Consider the following 20,552-nt stretch of genomic DNA (forward strand, 5'->3'; position numbering starts at 1 on the left):
ACTTCGGCTGGTGCTACTATTAGCACACGTTGAATTTGCTTTGCTATTTTATGAATGTATATAAGATCTCGCACCCATAAGTAAGTATAATACTGTCCCCCGTGTACATTACCCAGATGATTGTATTAACTAGATCTTTTCCAGTCATGTTGTTTCTTAAGTTTTCCCGAATTCCAAGCTCCTTGCAGTGGAGTTTGTCCGAATTCCTGAAATATTTAGGAATAACATAAAAGATGGATCAAACATCTTTTCTAACAATTGATGTGCATATATTTAAACAAATTGTTCAAATCAAGGAGTTGGAAAATATAATGTTACCTCTTACAATACAAATATTGACTAAACGTGACCCTTAAACGGTGTTATTAATCGGGTTTAGTACAAGGTCGGACTCTGCTATTGATTTTTCCATATACAAATGTACGTACATAGTAAGAAAGGAATCTGTAGGACACCCTCAAGAACACATGAGGTGCCATTTCCTCTGTCAAATAGCCTTTCAGACACAAAAAATACCAATTTTGTATGGGCATAGTCGATCCATTTTTTTTTCTATTTCCATTCAAAGACAACTACTCTCAATTGTGCATGGAATTTAGTGATGAAATTCCCACTTGTACTTTACTAAATTGCCAATTTTAGAATTAAATATGTAGTAAGGCAGCTATAAAATAGCAGCTAGTAGTAGCAGTAGTAGTAGTAGTGGCAGTGGATGTGGCAGTGGCAGCAGCAGCAGCAGCAGAGGAATAAGTGACAGCAACAACAGCAGCGGGAGAAGAAGAGGTAGATGTACAAGACGTATTAGTGGTGTCACAAATTGACATACGGGCCTTATTTTATCTGTAGTGTAAATGCAGGTATTGCATCATCTTTTTGTAAATTTTTTGAGTTATTGAGGTAAATGTCAGATTTCACGCATAACACTCATTCCAAGTTAACCTGGACAATTGATGTCGCCACTATTAATAGTATCATATTCTAAAAGATATTGAATATTCTTTGTCAAAGCGTATTTTTTCCACTAACAGGTTGCATAATTAGAATTTACAGAAACAAAATGGATTAAAACCACGAGAAATTTTAGAGTTTTGCCGTTTTTATGACAGTAGGGGTAGCAAAATCTACATGTCGCCGTTATAATAAAACCTTTTATTTCAACTATCCTTCATGCTTTTAAACTGAAAAAAAAACCCTTCTTTGGTATTTTCAACAATGTTATGGTGACAATTAAGAAATATAACAGTCTTCATTGAAATATTATCCGATTTTCATATACACATATTGGTTGGCGTTCATGTCGCAAAATAGGCATAATCAACGGGACAATGGCGTCTGACAACAGTATTTCTTCAAACCTTATATCATATATAGGATGCTATCTGTATTAAAAACATCCTAAAGGGAAATTGTTTCAAAATAACTATTACTGCTTGTGAACATACGAACCAACTTTGTCACATAACAGATTGAAATCATTAGTCTGCGGCGTAATTTACATTAAATAATGAACGAGGCCTTTATAAATACACATGTACGAGGGAGCGTTAAGTATTTATTGCAGTCATCAGGTCGGTATATTATGCTTAAACAATAGTTTAACGCTACTGGCATTGTAAATGCCCAACAATTATATTATAGTTCATTTTAAGTGAACTCTTTAACGATCAAATCAGACGACGGTAATGAACGAGACGTAACCAACGGGACATACAATATTAAAAACCCCGCTATTCGTGATTTTCATTGCCGTTACTTGATTACTTGGGTTCATTTACTCATTTAGGTTACACTATACCGGATGTTTACATAGCGGGAAACGTTTGAAACATAATTTGCAGAAAGACAAATTTCCACGATTATGTAAGTATAAAAAGTATATAAGTTATTATTATTGGGAAATACAACTCTTAGAAATTAAGCTGTTTCAATAACCAAGACACCTGATAGATTCATTGGATGCATTTCAAAATATACAGTTCTTCCTTGGATTATTATGCAGGCATGTAACTGTTTGTCCCGTTCATTATGATTAAAGTCCCGTCGATTACAAAGAAGGGTTCACACTTCTTAAAAGCCCATATTTTGTAAAGGGACACTTCATATGTCTTTTTTCTTTCTTTTATGAGAAGGAAATGTATATTGTAAGACGAATTGATATAAAAGTCTGCGTTTTAGCTGTATATAGTTTTAATATTACAACTGTTCGTAATGGAATTCAAAATTAAATCTAAGGTCATCATTACCATGCGATATGTTGTGCTTTTGATAACTACAGCAGAAATATTTTATTGTGATTTTACAGCACCCCCTTCCTATAGTTTAGACACATATAACCTGGATAACCGTCATCATTGTTTCCACTTTTAAAATCCTCATTAAACATGTCCCGTTCATTACGAACGGTTTGTCCCGTCAATTACATGGGCAACACCAACTAAAAAAGATACATTGAGTTCAAACTGACCAGTATTATACTTTGCAATATTAAAGTAAATGTATCTCTGTGTTTCAGAATGGCCAAATCTAAAGCAGAGCGCATGCGCGAGTACCGAGCTCGGAAGAAACAACAGCTTGGGGAGAAAGAGTGGCTTAAGAGAGAACGTGCCCGCACAAAACCTTACTTCAAACCGATGGCGTTGCTAGATGAGAGCAAGCAGATTGAAATTAGAGAAAAGAACCGGATAAACCAGATTCGATTTAGAAGGCGGAAACGGCAACAGAAGAATACTCTTGTCCACAGCAGTACAGAACCACAACCGTCTAGAAGCGCAGAATCTAATGAAAATGAAGTATCAAGTACAACAGACACAACATTGAAGTCAGTGAAGGGTGTTTCGTCGTTGCCCGATATGACAATCAGAAATACATTGGACAAGTATTAGAAGTTTGCTTTGATGATAACACCGCTTATATCAACTTCATGTCCGACCCTGGTAAACGTAAAGGATGCTTTAAGTGGCCCATCACCGAGGACAAAGTATGGCGCGATATGGCGGATATCATTAAAGTGATTGAAACGCCGGTGCGGACCACTAAAACAGGTCGCCTATATTCTGTTCCTGAAAATGTACTCAAGCTTGTGTGCGATGAATAAATGACAAAAAATGTGTTGAGTAATATCATTTACCGCTTAAAGTTAATCTCTTTCAAATTTTCGTATGTCACATTTCTTAACACAGCGATGCTGTAATGAAACACAGATATCTCGAAAACGCAAAAGTAATGAACGGGACAACAGTCTATGAAGATCGTCGTCAATTGTTTAGTAGAATATGCACACTGTTTCATAGCATTATGTTGAACATTTCACCACGAGCTTGCTCAGTCGTAAAGTTAAAGATTCATGGTAATAACCCATTAATATCAGAAAACCAAGATTTGAACATATATCTTAATTAGTAAATATATTTGTGGCTTTTCAAATTTTATATAGACATAATTATATTGAATAGATATGTGGTTATATTCAATTGAAACAGTTAAATATTCTAATGTGTACAAGTGTTGTTATAAGACGCTTTTTACCTTATAGAAATGACAGTGTAATGAACGGGACAAGTAAGTGTAACGAACGGGACATATAAATTTCGATTTAATAAGCAACGCTGTGTTTTTGCAAACCACTTACATTAACCAACTTGCGTTATTGACACATAGAATTATAGTTTATGATATGTCGTTTATGTTAAGAAAAGATGGTTTTGTTACTATGAGGTTCTAAACACAGGTCATGTGTATTATTTCTTTTTATGTGACCATGGTTACCAGTTTAAATTGTTTGATGTTTACAATAAAATGCATACATGCAACGCCTGATTCATTTTTTTCTTAGCCGGGTGTTATTAAGGCATAAAGGAATGTCTATGTACAGTGTTTTAGATAGATATCTATGGAAAAAAATACTCCTCATTGTAGTACTGTGCTAAAATAAAAATAGCCCCGAGATCGCGAAGGGGGTATACTTTAAAATATCATATCTCAACAGCTATTGAAGCCCAACTGGTGAAACTGCAGAAAAGTAACCTGGAAACATACATAAACAAGCTGCCGTAAAAAGCAAATGATTTTGGTAACCTTGAAAAATCATGATTTTTAACTGCCATTTGTCTCGGTTAACATGGAATGAGTGATAAAATACCTCTCATGTTTTTCTGTATTTCATAACTTAAATTTCCATCTAAATTTCATTAAATTCTGTTCAGTAATAAGAAAGTTGATATTTTATAAACTTAAGTAAATCGTGTTTTTATCCCCAAAACCACTAAAATGGGCCTCAAATTGTCAATTTCAATTCGCGCCAAAGTAATTAGATTCCCCGGCTATATCGTGAATCCCGTGAAAATAGAAATAGTAAGAGTTCACGCATAGGCCGTGAATCCCATGAAATTTACTATTTGGCGGGACATTACCCTTTAAATAGACTGGACTAGTTATGCCTTGCGCACACCACCTTCCGACTTTATAGACGAATCTATGTCTGATTAAATTTTCTTGCTAGAAATTTATGCTCGATCGAGGTAAGAAATTTATTTGTTAGATTTTTGTATGATTTTTGCATTACAACTTTTATTTGGTAAATTTTTGTTCATTCTACAGAATTCTGTAACATTTACTTTTCGGCATATGATTTTAGCTAGTTTCGGTATGTCAGGATAATTTATAAAATTTTTCAGACTTTTGTAAATTATTTCGGAAGAGGAGTCTAAACGTTTCGTTTATATAAGATGTTAGATTTATACTGAAATTTGTATCGTGATAATTGTAAAGCACTGTTTCAAAAACTTATGTCAAACATTTTGTTAATTATGGAACGCCATTACTGCATTGTATTGTTATGTATAAATCTATATGGCAAGTCTAGTACCATGTATGTAATATATTATTGTAATTTGTAATTGTGTGCCAGTCTATAGCACATCTAATTAATGTCCGTTGTAGTGTATGGCATTAGATATTATATGGATGCCAACTATGATATAACGTTTGATTTATATTGAATTTTGTTTATTTGTAGTTGTAAATAATAGCTGCAGTTTATCATGTCCGTATCTATAATGTTTCATCATCTACTTTTCATATCATTTCATACTTTAACTTTAGTCTTTTAAGTAAGTAATTTTTGTAATAATGGAAGTAATAAGTGACGTATTTTAATCATGTGACGTCTGAACTTAGTAGCACATATATTTTGTATAAGTAGCACGTATTATTTATGGGAGCCTACGGAGTTATGGTGTACCCAAAGGAGCAGTTATATGCCCTGACTTATTTGTTTTGCTATGGTGCTTACCAGATGTTATATATTTTAGCTTCTTCCGCCAGACGATTTACCTGGTGATGTCATAACCCGGAAGTACAATGCCCGAGGTTCACTTGTCTTCACTCGCCTGGATGTGATATTCCCAGCGCAGAGCTTTCGTCACATGGTTGTGCCGTAAACCGCAAAGACGATGATTTTTGTTATCCTCTGAAGTCAGCTCAGGGATGCAATCACCTACCACCATAGGGAGCCAATACGGAATCAACGTATTCACGGTTTAAAGGGACTATAAGATATGTTGTCATATATTGTTTGTGCTACTTAAAGTTCACAATTACATTAAAGACCTGTGTCACGTCAGATTAGAATGGAACTATAAGAACTTTTGTATCTAGAGATACTTAACTTTCTTTTTTTTTTCTTTCTTATAATCAGTTTTTTTTTCATATCATCTATTCATTGTAAATAATCATCTTATGTAAATAAATTTGTCAATATTGTAAAGGGTGTTGATTTGTTTTGATGGTTACTGTCGCCGGTACGGCCTTTCCTGTCACAAGTGGAAGCAGGTATAGCAGTATCAGTAGTAGAAGTAGTAGTAGTAGTAGTAGTAGTAGTAGTAGTAGTAGAAGTACATGTAGTAATAGCAATAGAAGTAGCGGCACCAGTAGTAGTAGTACAATCAAAATGTTATTGGCAATGGAGGGTATTAGAGTTGTAGATCTAGTAAAATTGTCCGTTATGTTTGGTGGGGATCACTTTTTAATAGATATTATCGTCGAAAGTCTTTTTAGGAGCCGGTGTTTTACACGGAAAGAGTAACTTTTTTAAATAGAATAATGTCCGGGAATCGATATTGTATGAGAGTTCGAAAATAGTAATTTCGGCAGTGAGTATTTTACAAGGAAGGAGTCACTTTCTATAGAATAATAACCGGGGTCGTTATTCTATGAGATTCGAAGGGAGTCATCTTTAGGGAGTCAGTATTTTACTTGGAGGGGTCAGTTTTTATTCTATAGAGTTTTCAAAGGGAGTCAGTTTTTTATAAGGGGAGTCAATATTTTATAGGAAAGGAAGAATAATGACCGGGGGTCGTTATTCTATGGGGGTCGAAATACTTCATTACACCGGCTTTCAATAACAATATTTGACCACAACGATTAACATTCTCGAATATTGTCCGTAAGAATTGACCTAGCACTCATTAATCTTCGCCAATATTTTCGGACATTTTCGTTAATTTACACAATATTTGAATCCTGAAAATATCTGTATTATTAAAGTAACCTAGCATACAGTTAACCGATGACATGATGTGTCTGACTTCTAGGCATATTACTATGGGTTCGAAATCATCTTACATCATTTTTTAATGTAATATAATGTTATCGATACTACTTTTATTCTTACATTATTTTATATATCATATTTTATTAATTTAAATTGTTTTCTCTTGTTTTCATTTTCTGGACACGCCGCTGATAAGTAATCTGTCCTTTTATCTAAGATACTTTTAAAATAATCTTATTCCATTCTTTCTTCAACGGTTACATATTATAACTTTCAATAAATGAACCATAAAAATCACGATAAGTTGGATCAGATAAGCGGTAAGTTTGCATATATAATTTTGAAAAAAAGTTATGGTAAGACGTAGGACTCGAACCCACAACCCTGAGATTAGCTGCTAAACGCTTTGTCCGCACATCTATCAACCATTATTGCATCGACTTATATTTAAAAGTTGATACATCAAATCCTGGAGTTTATACGATGGGCAATGCGCTGGGTATTGTAAAAGCCCATCCATACACCGCGGTTTGAGACCACCATCTACTACTAGATGCCTGGTGTCTGCCTTGAACAAGTATTAAAAGGGTTCCATGTATAAATAAATAAAGCCCAATACTGTGACATAGCGCTATTTATACACCACTTTGTCTTCATGATTCATATGTTAATATGTCGCATATCACCCGTAGTCAAAGAATTACCTGGTTGGCCTTAAACTTTATTCAAAACGCAATATTACATTGGAAACCCATCACTGTAAATACCGAACTTTGGGAAACCATCATTATAAAACCGAACTTTCTATAGTCAGTCATGTACTCGTAATTTTCAGTTGACATTATACACGCAAAAAGAAATACACTAACTTATTCTTTATCATTTCATTGTAAAACGGATAGGATAAAGATAATTCAACTCCAATGATTCATAGACTTTTCGCTCGTTTATCAGATGGTGAAAGTAAAGAAAATATGATGAATTTGAATGGACAAGGTTTGAGACATTTAAGAAGTACCCGTCCAATGTTCACGTAGCGCCAATGCGTCTCGCATCAGCTGGATTTTACTATGTGGGACATGGACAGAGCGACGAAGTTAAATGTTTCTCCTGCTCCGTTAGGCATAGCGGCTATTCTATTGGAGATGCATAGACGTCTATCACCGTCTTGTGAATTCGTCAGAGGGACTGATGGTAACAATGTTCCTATCCACGAACCAAACAGCTTAGCTTCTATTCAACTTTTTGGCGACGAATGTATCTGTGCATCCGGAGGGCTTACACAAAACACAGGAAGTGGGCTAACAAACGGAATTGTGCAGGACATCCCTGATCGTCCAAAATTTCCCAAGTTTATTAGTCTTATCGTCCGTTTGACTTCATTCATCAATTTTGTGATTAAAGATGGTGTCGTTTTAACCAAAGAATTAGCTGAAGCTGGATTTTTCTACGCTGGTAAGTCATTCGTACTTTATATAAATCTTGTAAATTAGAAACAGCTCCGTATTCATAATACATGTAACTGAAATTAGTATAATCCGTCAAATTTACTACCAGCCGCTTAACTCCTGGGCCGTGGGTTCTAGCGCTGCAGGATTCACGACTATTTTTCTGATTTTCCAGGAAATGGACTTGAGCGGTTCAAATAAGCGTACATCATAGTCGAGCTGAATTATTAAAGTATAAACTACCTTTTTTTATTTTCCTTTCTTTATTGCGTTAGGTTCAGTAACAACTGGAACAAAGATTCGCCTTTGCATGTTTTAGGAGCAATATATTTCAGCCCCTTCTAAAACATGTGATGAAAATGTTGATATTCCGCAGGCTTTGGAGATTGCGTCCGATGTTTTCATTGTGGACTAGGCCTACGCAATTGGAAGTATGGTGACGATCCTTGGATAGAACATCCGTGGTGCAATTATTTGTTAAAATAAAAGAGCAAAGAATTTATTTGGCAACATTCCAGTCGGAATGTTACAGAAACTCTGGAGGTCAATGCTCTACGTTTTACTTGTTTAGCATCATCCTGTTTTTTTTTTAAAGTTGACTTCCATCCCTTTAAAGGGTCATAATGCATTTGTTTTTTTATAAAAAACGCCATTAGTTTAATCTACAATTATTTGACGCAGTGGGAGGGGCTGCTTATAATGTTGATATAACTTAAAGTCCAACCCATTTGCTATTTTCATACTTCTGTATTAGATATGTGTATATTATGTATATAATGAAAATATGCAATAAAATATGATTAAACTAAATAATGCTTTTGTTTATAACGTAGCTGCCACATATTTTGTTTTGAGCATAAAATATTAAAAAATCTTATTAAATCCTACTTACGATAGTATTTTTTTCTTTTCGTATATTTGCTAAATGTTTGAATATTGATTAGAATAGTAGAACGTTTTTATTTAATTATAATTTTATCGTTTTGATTATCTTAACTGTTTAAGTTCATGTGTAATGGTAAAAGTAGACATTTTCTAACAATGTAATTATACACAGCATTATTTGAACAGCTACTTTCACTGTTTGAACATACAGTTTAAAAAATATTGGAAAACAATTACATGTAGATTTAAAAGCTTAAATAAAGCATTGTTCTGTTTATGATACTACCAAATTAATTGCGTTTTAGAATGCGTCATCGATGATTGAAGGTGGAAAACAGAAGAGCAACGCAATCTCTCACTGAAAAGGACAAGGTATTTAATATATTTTATCATGTTGATTCCTCTTTTACCCGCAAGTACTACATCCGAGATACGATTGTACCATTAATAAGTAATATCATGATAATTAAATAATAATAATAATATATACTAAAAAACTTCACCAACCAAAACACCGTGCTCTCAATTAAAAACGGGTCTTTTTGGCGTTAATTCTATTTTAATAGTGAAAAGTCTTAATCACTTCAGTTTTCATGCTATGAAATATAAAGCAAACACAGGGATATCTAATTATTTATCTTGTGGCTGCCACATTTTTGATGTATGTCTATTTCTTGTTAAATAATATTTTCGAAAATTGTTTTCTTACTTGTTTGCCAAAGTTTTGAATAGTGATTAACAAAGTAGAAACCATTGTTGAATTCCTTGCTTATGATTACTCCCCCTTTTCGGTTTAACTGTATAAGTAAATGTGTAATCCTGAAACTAATGCTTTTCTAACAATGTTATTATGTATAACATCTACTTGGATACTGCTTTATCTGTTTTTAACATAAAAATCGAATTCTTGTGGAATTCAAATGATTTCATTTGAAACAATTTGAAACCTTTGTCACTTCCAGACTGGCCTGAAAAATCGCAGAAGCAGAGAAATGGCCGTCTTGATGGGACTCACAATGTGCAAGATTGAAGAAGTTCAAGGTCAGCAAAGTCTGCAGAAAGAGTTAGAGGAACTGAAAGACAAGCTCATGTGCAAAATCTGTTGTGAAACAAATGTCGTTTTTCTTCCATGTGGTCACTTGGTTTCCTGTCAAGCCTGGGCACCACATATTACGAAATGTGCGCTTTACAGGCCGTAAGAAAATATTTTTATCGTAACAATCTCAGTGGTAATTCTAAGACTTCTGGGAGCAGTTGTAAAATAAATAAAAATAATGTTTTGTCATCTACCATAACCCGAAATAAAATAGGAATTTCCTGAAATTTTAGTTCCCAAGTTTTGAAAAAGTTCCATATCAAGTGTCCTATTGAAGTAAAGTGATGCCAGATTCTAACACTTAGAACTGGTCTTCGTTTTATGATGAATTTTATGAATATTTGTGTATAATCTGAAAAACTGTACATCCAGATTTGTCTCTTCATTGGGAAAGTACCTTTAAGTTGTTGGGAGTAAATTTTACAACAGACTAAGAAGATATTGTACAACTAATTTTTGGCCCAACAGTTTAAGAAATTAAAATTCTCTTGACAATTTGGTATAAAAGGATTTTAATTCCTATTGGATAAAAAGTTGTTTTGAAAACAGTAGCACTACCAAAAATTAATCATCTTTTTGTTAGTCTTCCTGCCCCTCACGTGAAATAATAAAGGAAATAGAGGATATGTTCTTTTAAGTTTTTTGTGGAATGATAGCCCAGATAAAGTAAAACGAGATACAGTTAAGGAAAACTCTAAGGGGGAGGATTAAGAGTAATTGACATTGAAAAGTTCATAATGGTCATGGAATGTTCATGGTTTAGAAAGTATTTGAAAAGTAACTCCACTTATTATGATCTAGTAAATAGTATATACCCATGGATTAACTCTGTTAAAAATATGGCACATATTTTTTTTTACAAAAGAAAGTATCAGAAGTTAAAAACCCATTTTGAAAGATGTGTTCTTAGGAATACACCAATTACTTTTTCTAAATACTCCAGCAAGTTGGGGAGATTTTCTTTCAGAACCCGTTTTTAGTAGTCATAAATTTCATATAGGCAGAAAGCCATTTTGTTTTAGAAATTTCATTTGTAAAGGTGATTTTTTTAGTAAATGACTTTATGGGCAAAGATGGAAATCTGTTACCCTTTGATGTGTTTTAAGAAATATATAAAATAGAAGGAAATAACGTTTTGCTTTATAATAATAGCTGCAATCCGAGCTTATTTGCAAACCTTACATGTTTCACATAAAGCAAAGAAGGAAAACATCCCATTACAACCTCATTTGTCTAAAATTGTTCTGAAACAAAAACAGAGATGTAGGTTTATGTACGATACACAAACCAGTATCTCAGCAAAAATGGATAAATGAGATAAATCTGGTCAACTTTGATTGGCAAAAGATATACAGTTTACCTTTTAAAGTTACAAAAGATTCAAAACTACTGTGGTTACAGTACTGAAAGAATCTCAGAATTTTAGGAACAAATCATTTTTGTTACAAAATGGGTATTGTTCATGATAACCAGTGCTCTTTTTGTCCTAGAGCTACAGAAACTAATTTACATCTTTTTATGAGTGTCCACTTATAGCTACGTTCTGGTTAAATGTTAGAAATTTGATTCAAATTAAGTGTTCATCAATTACAATAGGTGCAAATTGGGCAAATACCGACATTTTATTTGGTAATTGATTTAATTCCAGATGTACTTAACACTATCCTTATTTCATGTAAATCATATATTTATGCGTGAAAAATGAAAAATGCTTTGCCGAACATAGAAGGAATTTAAGGGGGAATGGTACTTTGTCAAAATTTAAGATTTGCTGATTGTCTTATATACCAAAATAATCTTGAAGATATTTCCAATTGATATCATCATCTTTTAGAGCAATAAACATGCGTATGACGTTACCATGACGTCGCAAACATGACCCGTTTTCGCGCTTTTTACGTCCGTTAATGGTAGCACTAAAATAGTATCAGACGACAGAATAAAGCAATTTCTTAGTGATTATTAACATGAACATGTATTTTCTATCTGAATTTTCGAAGGAGGTTCGAAAACAGACATTTGGTTGTTTAAGAAAATTCAGGAAGAAAATCGATTCTGATCCATTTTGCAAAAAATTGGCCCGTGGAATTTTTGCCAAATTTTTGTATGTGAAAATTCATTATGTTGTTAATATCTATGCCAAAACAGAAAAAAGTTCACCGAAGCGTTTTTGTAGTAAATCCGTTTGAACTTGACTACTGCAGCGTCTTTAAAAGACATGTAATCGTTATGTAACGTTACATGTGTTTATTTTAAATGGCTTGTCATAATTCTACCTGGAAACCTATAAACAAGCAGTTATGAGACATTAATAAAATATTCCAATCTAATCGTGAAAATAATACACATTTCATAACATGCAGTATTCCAAAATATTTTCATTGAAAAGTGCGTATCTTTTAAATTACTAGAAGTTCTTGATGTTCATTTCAATACCCACTTCATCCACCTTTTTCAAACTCAGCTGCTCTCTAAAATAAGTCGCGATAAATACGAACAGTTCAGAAGGCTAAAAAAGTTAAGTTTTTGAAGAAAGGGAGTGTCGAATGTGATAATAAAACGGAGAAAAGCAAAATAGAAGAATCGTCGATTATGCATATTTTGGTAATGCATTTGACAATGGTTGCAAAATATGCGGAAAAAGACTTTACTGAAGCCCGCCCGCTTAGCTCAATAGGTAAGAGCGTTGGTCTACGGATCTCGGGGTCGCTAGTTCGTTCCTCGGACGGGGCGTATGTTCTCCGTGACTATTTGATGAACGGCACTGTGTCTGATATCATTAGTCCTCCACCTCTGATTCAAGTGGAGAAGTTGGCAGTTACTTGCGGAGAACAGGTTTGTACTGGTACAGAATCCAGGAAAACTGGTTAGGTTAACAGCCCGCCGTTATATGACTGAAAAACTGTTGAAAAAGTGGCGTTAAACTCAAAACAAAGACTTTACTGGAAAAAAACCTATTTTCCGAAACTAAGTATGGTCTATAAAGTGTACTACATTTTAAATATCTAAAATGCTATGGCATTTTACGGAACCCCTATTTAATAAACGTTGCAGCTGCATTAGGTACATGTAAGCATGGGATAATTAAAATATAAACATTTCCGCACAGTTCTATCCGAATGTGAATTTCGTTTAAATTGTATTAATGATACAATTAAAGGCAGATTTATAGAATTTAAGTAAGTACTACAGTAATAAGACTGTAAAAAAAGTTGATTAATTTTCTGAATCAAGTTTTTACGCTCGTTTCAACAGTATGGCGGGTAGTTTCCTTAAACATTGTTCCTGGGAACGACCAGTACTAAACCCCTAACCTCCGACACAAACTACCAAGTGTTCTCACATAAAGAGCCATGTTCGGTAGCGGGGCTCGAACTTACAGTCCTCCATCAGTGAGATATCTCAGTGAATCAGACCACGAAGGCAGTCCTAAAAGTTTACAGTTTATATAGATACGCTATTTTTCTTTTGCAAGCAGTACAACGGAATTTTAAAATTCGAATGTTACGTATGAATTTTAAGATTCCGCCGTGTACTGTTTGCAAAGATTACACGTCAAAACATTTACATAAATGGTTACCGTGCTACCTGTTTTAACATATGTTATTTGAGCCGCGCCATGGAAAAACCCAACATAGTTGCTTTGCGACTAGCTTTGATCCAGACCAGCTTGCGCAGTCTTGTCAGGATCTATGTTGTCCGCTTTTAAAGCCTATTGCAATTTAAGAAACCGTCAGCGAACAGCATGGATCCTGACCAGACTGAAAGCCACCGTATGTTGGTTTTCACAAGGCGCGGCTCATTTCATTTAAATATTTCTGTTATTTGTTATTTGTTGCACAGGACGGGAGAAAAGCCTGAATAGAAACGACTAAATTATGAATTTTAAACATGCCATCACGGACAGACCTGGTGCCCCTTCCGTTTACATGACGACATAACGATATAGAATGATGAATGTTCGTCCAGATGCCGTTTGTTTCGCGGCTTGGTTCACAATATTGTCTTTCCTAAAATTCAATAAAAAATATATTAAAGTTTGCAATGTTGGTCCAAATAGAAACTAGCAGTATACACTAGAGAACGATCACTCAAAAAGATGCTAAATCCGTTCCCGATCCTGGATTATGTACTGAGCTTTTATTTTACACGTATTTTAGAAAGAATAAGTTTGAATAGAATGGCTGTATAATAAGTCTTAATAAATTAAGAATGCTTATATTTTTAATCAGAAAAACAGCCAATGAGCGGCAGTAAGCTTGTCTACCTGCCTGACATAACTGAAATACTGAAAGGGCCGTAAAACAGGATTCTATCAATCAAAACAAACAATAATATGAATTCATTTGGAATTTCCATATAAGCCGACAATCTCGCATGTTATGCGCCCTTTTCCGAGGTCACCGTACCGTACTACTGATAATTTCCTGACAAGTCAACACGATGCAGGTACAAATCTATACTTTAGGTTGTGTTTCTGTAATAAGAATGTATATAACAGCCGTACTTAATTAATCAGTATCTATTTTTCTCCCTTGGCTATATTTCTGCATGAAAACAAAAATGGGATAATCTCGTAAATATTAGTACTACAGAAATAGTATCAATAAATCTATCTATAAATATAAATTTGCCATCAAAATATTATGTTTGTTTCAAAGCAACTTATTACATAAAATAAATACACATACAAAAATAATATATATGCAAATTTAACACACCCGTGTGAGTGATAATTATCTATGACTGCTATATAAGTACAATAATTTTCTAGAAGTTAGAGTGAAAAAGAGCAGTATTTTTATTGAGGGGGTGGGGGGGGGGGGGGGGGGGGGGGGGAGGGTTCTGTCAATTATTCATGTTAATTTCGTTTTGAAAATTATGTTATTATTGACCCTTGAGCCATTGGATATGCTATGGTATTCACTGGAAGAAGTCAATATTGTCCTCTTCCGTTGAATATCATATCATATCCGATGGCTTAACAGTCAATAACTGTTTTATTATATGGGTTCAAGTTTATAAATAAGTAACAGCTATTGTTGCAACATATGTAATGTTTTAAAGTATCAATAACTGTGTGAAAACTTATCAAAGTTTACACGAAAACAATTAAATATGGTCAACTTCACAGATGCCAAAAAATTGGAGTAATTCTGTAAAAGCTATGGAGCCCGATATTCGTGCTCAATTGCATAAAGAGGCAAGCAATTCTGGACTGATGTATAAACATATTATAGAGGACGATGACTCTGCAGCAACGAAATAAACAAGGGAGAAAGTTAATTCTGACATTGTAAAATTTTCAGATTCAGCACATACAAAACGGATCGTAGGAAATAAACTTGAAAAGATTAGTCGAGCCTGTCCATCATTAATAGAAAAAGTGAAATCATCATTCATTAAAAATTTCACATACGCTGTCAATCAAAACAAACAAAAAGGAGAAGCTGAATTAATACAGGCGCTAGAAAGCATAGTTCCACATATGTAAGAAGAGAACCATCTTTGCAGCCTCTGGTGTAAAAATAAGGCTAATAATGTAAATATTCACGTGCTTACGTCATGTCTTAAGCGACGTTGTTTGTTTATTGCGTCACAATACTCTAATTCAAACGGTTGTACTAGAAAAACGCTTCGGTGAACTTTTTTCTATTTTGGCACAGCCATTAAGAACATAATGAATTTTTACATACAAAAATTTGGCAAAAATTCCACGGGCCAGTTTTTTGCAAAATGGATCAGAAATGATTTTTTTCCTGAATTTTCTTAAACAACCAAGTCTGTTTTCGCACCTCCTTCGAAAATTCGGATAGAAAATACCTTTTCATGTTAATGCTCATTAAGAAATTGCTTTATTCTGTCGTTTGATATATAATCTAATGCATTGACGCCAACAATACGTTTGTAGTATCGAGTTTTATACCATTTTAGTGCTACCATTAACGGACGTAAAAAGCGCGAAAACGGGTCATGTTTGCGACGTCATGGTAACGTCATACGCATGTTTATCGCTCTAAAAGATGATGATACAAATTTGAAATATCTTCAAGTTTATTTTGGTATATACGACTATTAGCAAATCTTAAATTTTGACAAAGTACCATTCCCCCTTAATTACAGAATTTTGAAAACCAATGGAGAGACTCCCCCACCCCTTTATAAATTAGAATTCTTTTGAAAAAGAAATGCTCTTTTATGCTACCTTTTATGCTTTATGTATTATAATATGGAATGTCAAAGCGCTTTTATATTATTTGTATCTAGTTAAAAGTAGGATGAAGCCCTCTCCCTCCAAAAACACCCGGTCACACAGATAGAAAACTGACGCACTAAACCTCCTTAAATAACACATATAAATAACAGTGTTATTTCTCTTTTGAAAAAGAAATGCTTTTTCATGCTACCTTTTATGCTTAATGTATTATAATATTGAATGTCAAAGCGCTTCTTATTATTTGTATCAAGTTAAAGTAGGTTGAAGCCCTCTCCCTCCAAAAACACCCGGTCACACAGATAGAAAACTGACGCACTAAACCTCCTTAAATAACACATATAAATAACAGTGTTATTTCTCTTTTGAAAAAGAAATGCTTTTTCATGCTACCTTTTATGCTTAATGTATTATAATATTGAATGTCAAAGCGCTTCTATATTATTTGTATCAAGTTAAAAGTAGGTTGAAGCCCTCTCCCTCCAAAAACACCCGGTCACACAGATAGAAAAACTGACGCACTAAACCTCCTTAAATAACACATATAAATAACAGTGTTATTTCTTTTGAAAAAGAAATGCTCTTTTATGCTACCTTTTATGCTTTATGTATTATAATATTGAATGTCAAAGCGCTTCTATATTATTTGTATCAAGTTAAAAGTAGGTTGAAGCCCTCTCCCTCCAAAAACACCCGGTCACACAGATAGAAAACTGACGCACTAAACCTCCTTAAATAACACATATAAATAACAGTGTTATTTCTCTTTTGAAAAAGAAATGCTTTTTCATGCTACCTTTTATGCTTTATGTATTATAATATTGAATGTCAAAGCGCTTCTATATTATTTGTATCAAGTTAAAAGTAGGTTGAAGCCCTCTCCCTCCAAAAACACCCGGTCACACAGATAGAAAACTGACGCACTAAACCTCCTTAAATAACACATATAAATAACAGTGTTATTTCTCTTTTGAAAAAGAAATGCTTTTTCATGCTACCTTTTATGCTTTATGTATTATAATATTGAATGTCAAAGCGCTTCTATATTATTTGTATCAAGTTAAAAGTAGGTTGAAGCCTCTCCCTCCAAAAACACCGGTCACACAGATAGAAAACTGACGCACTAAACCTCCTTAAATAACACATATAAATAACAGTGTTATTTCTCTTTTGAAAAAGAAATGCTTTTTCATGCTACCTTTTATGCTTTATGTATTATAATATTGAATGTCAAAGCGCTTCTATATTATTTGTATCAAGTTAAAGTAGGTTGAAAGCCCTCTCCCTCCAAAAAACACCCGGTCACACAGATAGAAAACTGACGCACTAAACCTCCTTAAATAACACATATAAATAACAGTGTTATTTCTCTTTTGAAAAAGAAATGCTTTTTCATGCTACCTTTTATGCTTAATGTATTATAATATTGAATGTCAAAGCGCTTCTATATTATTTGTATCAAGTTAAAAGTAGGTTGAAGCCCTCTCCCTCCAAAAACACCCGGTCACACAGATAGAAAACTGACGCACTAAACCTCCTTAAATAACACATATAAATAACAGTGTCATTTCTCTTTTGAAAAAGAAATGCTTTTTCATGCTACCTTTTATGCTTTATGTATTATAATATTGAATGTCAAAGCGCTTCTATATTATTTGTATCAAGTTAAAAGTAGGTTGAAGCCCTCTCCCTCCAAAAACACCCGGTCACACAGATAGAAAACTGACGCACTAAACCTCCTTAAATAACACATATAAATAACAGTGTTATTTCTCTTTTGAAAAAGAAATGCTCTTTTATGCTACCTTTTATGCTTAATGTATTATAATATTGAATGTCAAAGCGCTTCTATATTATTTGTATCAAGTTAAAAGTAGGTTGAAGCCCTCTCCCTCCAAAAACACCCGGTCACACAGATAGAAAACTGACGCACTAAACCTCCTTCTCTTTTTATTCTCTTTTCCTTTTTTCATACCCTTTGTTTTTCCTTGATTATTCTATAGTATAGTGTTCAAACTATTACAGTAGCAACTGACAACTTTGGTCTTACAAGCCAGACTTTGTACTGTTTGTTTTTCTCAAAAGTTCTGTAGTCCTGATCAAGGTTTAGGGAAAAAATCAATGTACTTTAAAATCATGTGCTTATTCTTCAATACATAGTTTTAGAATGTAATTTGTTTAAACGGGAAAGGCCCAGTCAAACTGTTATCACTTGTATAAATAATAAAAAAAATTATAATAAAGGGGAATTAAAATTTTAAAAGAATGATAATAACTAAATATGTTTTATATAAATCTAAAGCAGTCTTACGGAGGGAAACAACTCAGCCATAAAGTCTGTATCATTAGCTATAGCTTTTCTCTCCCTTTAAATATCTTACTCCGTAATATTAGCTACAGCTTTTGTCTACCTTCAAATTTTTGCCGGCAATAGAATATACGAATATTATTATTGTTATTCAATGACTGTGTGGTCACCATGTAATATGTAATTGTATGTTTGTTATTTAAGTTATCATGCTGTTAACTCTTTACTGATTTATTCATACATGTGAATTTGTAAAATGGACTCTCCATAAATAAAATATAAATTATAAAAAAATTATTTCTATACAAATTTAGAAAAAAACAAAAACATATTTTAGCAAAACACTAGATCTTTTGATAGTCTGCCCTTAAATGATATTCAAATGTACATGAATATTTGAAAAAGTAAACACAGAAGTCGGTTGTGAGCGTTTGCGTTTGATTAAGATAAAATGAAAACCTGCATTTTTTAAAGTATCACTTGGAACGAACATGTTTCAATCTATTACACGTCCTGTTACAAGCACACTACTCTCTCAGTGGCCATGTGATCCAGGCTATTTGAATTTTTGTATGATGATATTTAATTTCATGAAAAGTCCGTTTCTTTTCTCCAGTTATTATTAAACAAGATTCAGTAAAAATACTTTTTACAAACTTAATTCTAATTTATATATGTTTCAGCTAGTAATTACTCTAAGTATGAAGGAACAATCTTATGGCATTAAAGGGAAGAATGAAAACTGTTATTTATATGTGTTATTTAAATGAGAAACTTTCTATTTACTTTTATTCATGAGTGGATGCACGCTCAAGCAAAAACACACATGCAGAGGTATTCCCCTTCATTGGCAATGAAATATCATGCTTCATTTGACTGTTATATAAACGACCAGCATCATTGTACTGTAGACTATTTACCACCGTCAGCAGACCAGACAGAGAATGTCACTGTTACTGATGAACCCTTACCAGACCAGAAAGACAATACCACTGTATATGTTATACCCTACCTATAGGAATACTATAAGAACCGAGAATTACTCTAACCAGGAAAGATAACTCTTGCAAACCTTAGATTCAGGATTTCCAAAAAAATATGTGTCTACAAAAATTTGCATTCACTTTTAACACCAATCTTATTGTGTTGCACAGAGGGCATTTTAAATACTGTATGAGTTTTAAAACATAAAAGGGTGCAGGCTGGAAATTATACCATGTTTTCAAAAAGGAAAATACCATGTGTTTAAATGGGGCTAAAAGTATTTTTTTTATTGAATGGTTTAGTAATCTCTCTAGAGAAATTAGGGAAAGCTTACTTTGTATTAGATGAATAAGTCATATTAGAATAAATCAAATACATGCAGCGGAAAAATGAAATATGTACAGAGGCATTTTCCTTCTAGTCTGGTGCCAAAGCTATGTACGTTCAGACGTGCTCCATTTTATTCACTGAAGTTGTATGTTTTTCTTTGGTGCGAGTTTTATAAGAAGCCTAGTGAGGTCTCATATAAAATGTTACTTATAATATGACTTTTTATAAGTCTGATGTCATGTACTAAAGTATTTATTGAATGGCTTGAAGGTCAATAGACCTAGTCAACATCGTTGGCCCTCGGTCCTGTTGACGTCGAGCAATAATTTTGATTATTAACTTGCAAGCCATTCAATAAATGTATATTGCACACTGTGCATTGGCATTAGAAAAAAAACCTGAATCACTCTATAGACTTTGTAGCTTGAATATGAAGATTGTTTAATTTTTGTTTTTGTAGGGTTTAACACCACACCAACGCGGTCATATGACGACTTGTTGATAAAGGAGGACCCCATGTGCCCCGGGCATTATTACAGGCACTTGTGGGCCCCTAGATAGAACCTCTGGCCTTCCGAAAGCCAACTGGAAGCTTCCTCAGAAATACATACCCCAATCGAGGTTTCGAGCCCACATCTTTTAGGGGAAAGTGATCTTAACCACTCGGCCATGGAGACCCATGCATGTAAAGACGCTTATATTTAAGTCAGGCGACTTAGGGAAGGTTCTTTACAAGT

The 20,552-nt window shown here is 33.7% G+C and overlaps 1 protein-coding gene and 1 long non-coding RNA gene across 2 annotated transcripts; both read left to right on the forward strand.

The window, feature by feature from the left end:
* Positions 1 to 1,573: 1,573 nt before the first annotated feature.
* LOC128558788 (uncharacterized) lies at positions 1,574 to 3,803 on the forward strand. The gene is made up of 2 exons (XM_053549003.1): positions 1,574 to 1,860; positions 2,513 to 3,803. Exon 2 carries the CDS (start codon positions 2,514 to 2,516, stop codon positions 2,880 to 2,882), a length of 369 nt encoding a protein of 122 aa, XP_053404978.1. The 5' UTR covers positions 1,574 to 1,860; position 2,513; the 3' UTR covers positions 2,883 to 3,803.
* A 2,493-nt stretch (positions 3,804 to 6,296) lies between these two features.
* On the forward strand, positions 6,297 to 11,595 carry LOC123554601 (uncharacterized). Its single transcript, XR_008371676.1, has 2 exons — positions 6,297 to 9,255; positions 9,846 to 11,595. It is a non-coding gene; the product is annotated as an uncharacterized LOC123554601 (long non-coding RNA).
* Positions 11,596 to 20,552: the final 8,957 nt, after the last annotated feature.

This window comes from Mercenaria mercenaria, chromosome 7, assembly GCF_021730395.1.
Source record: "Mercenaria mercenaria strain notata chromosome 7, MADL_Memer_1, whole genome shotgun sequence".
Taxonomy (NCBI): Eukaryota; Metazoa; Mollusca; class Bivalvia; order Venerida; family Veneridae; genus Mercenaria; species Mercenaria mercenaria.

Excerpts from the sequence above, each read along its gene's own strand:
- LOC128558788 (XM_053549003.1), top strand. The coding sequence starts at position 2,514 with ATGGCCAAATCTAAAGCAGAGCGCATGCGCGAGTACCGAGCTCGGAAG.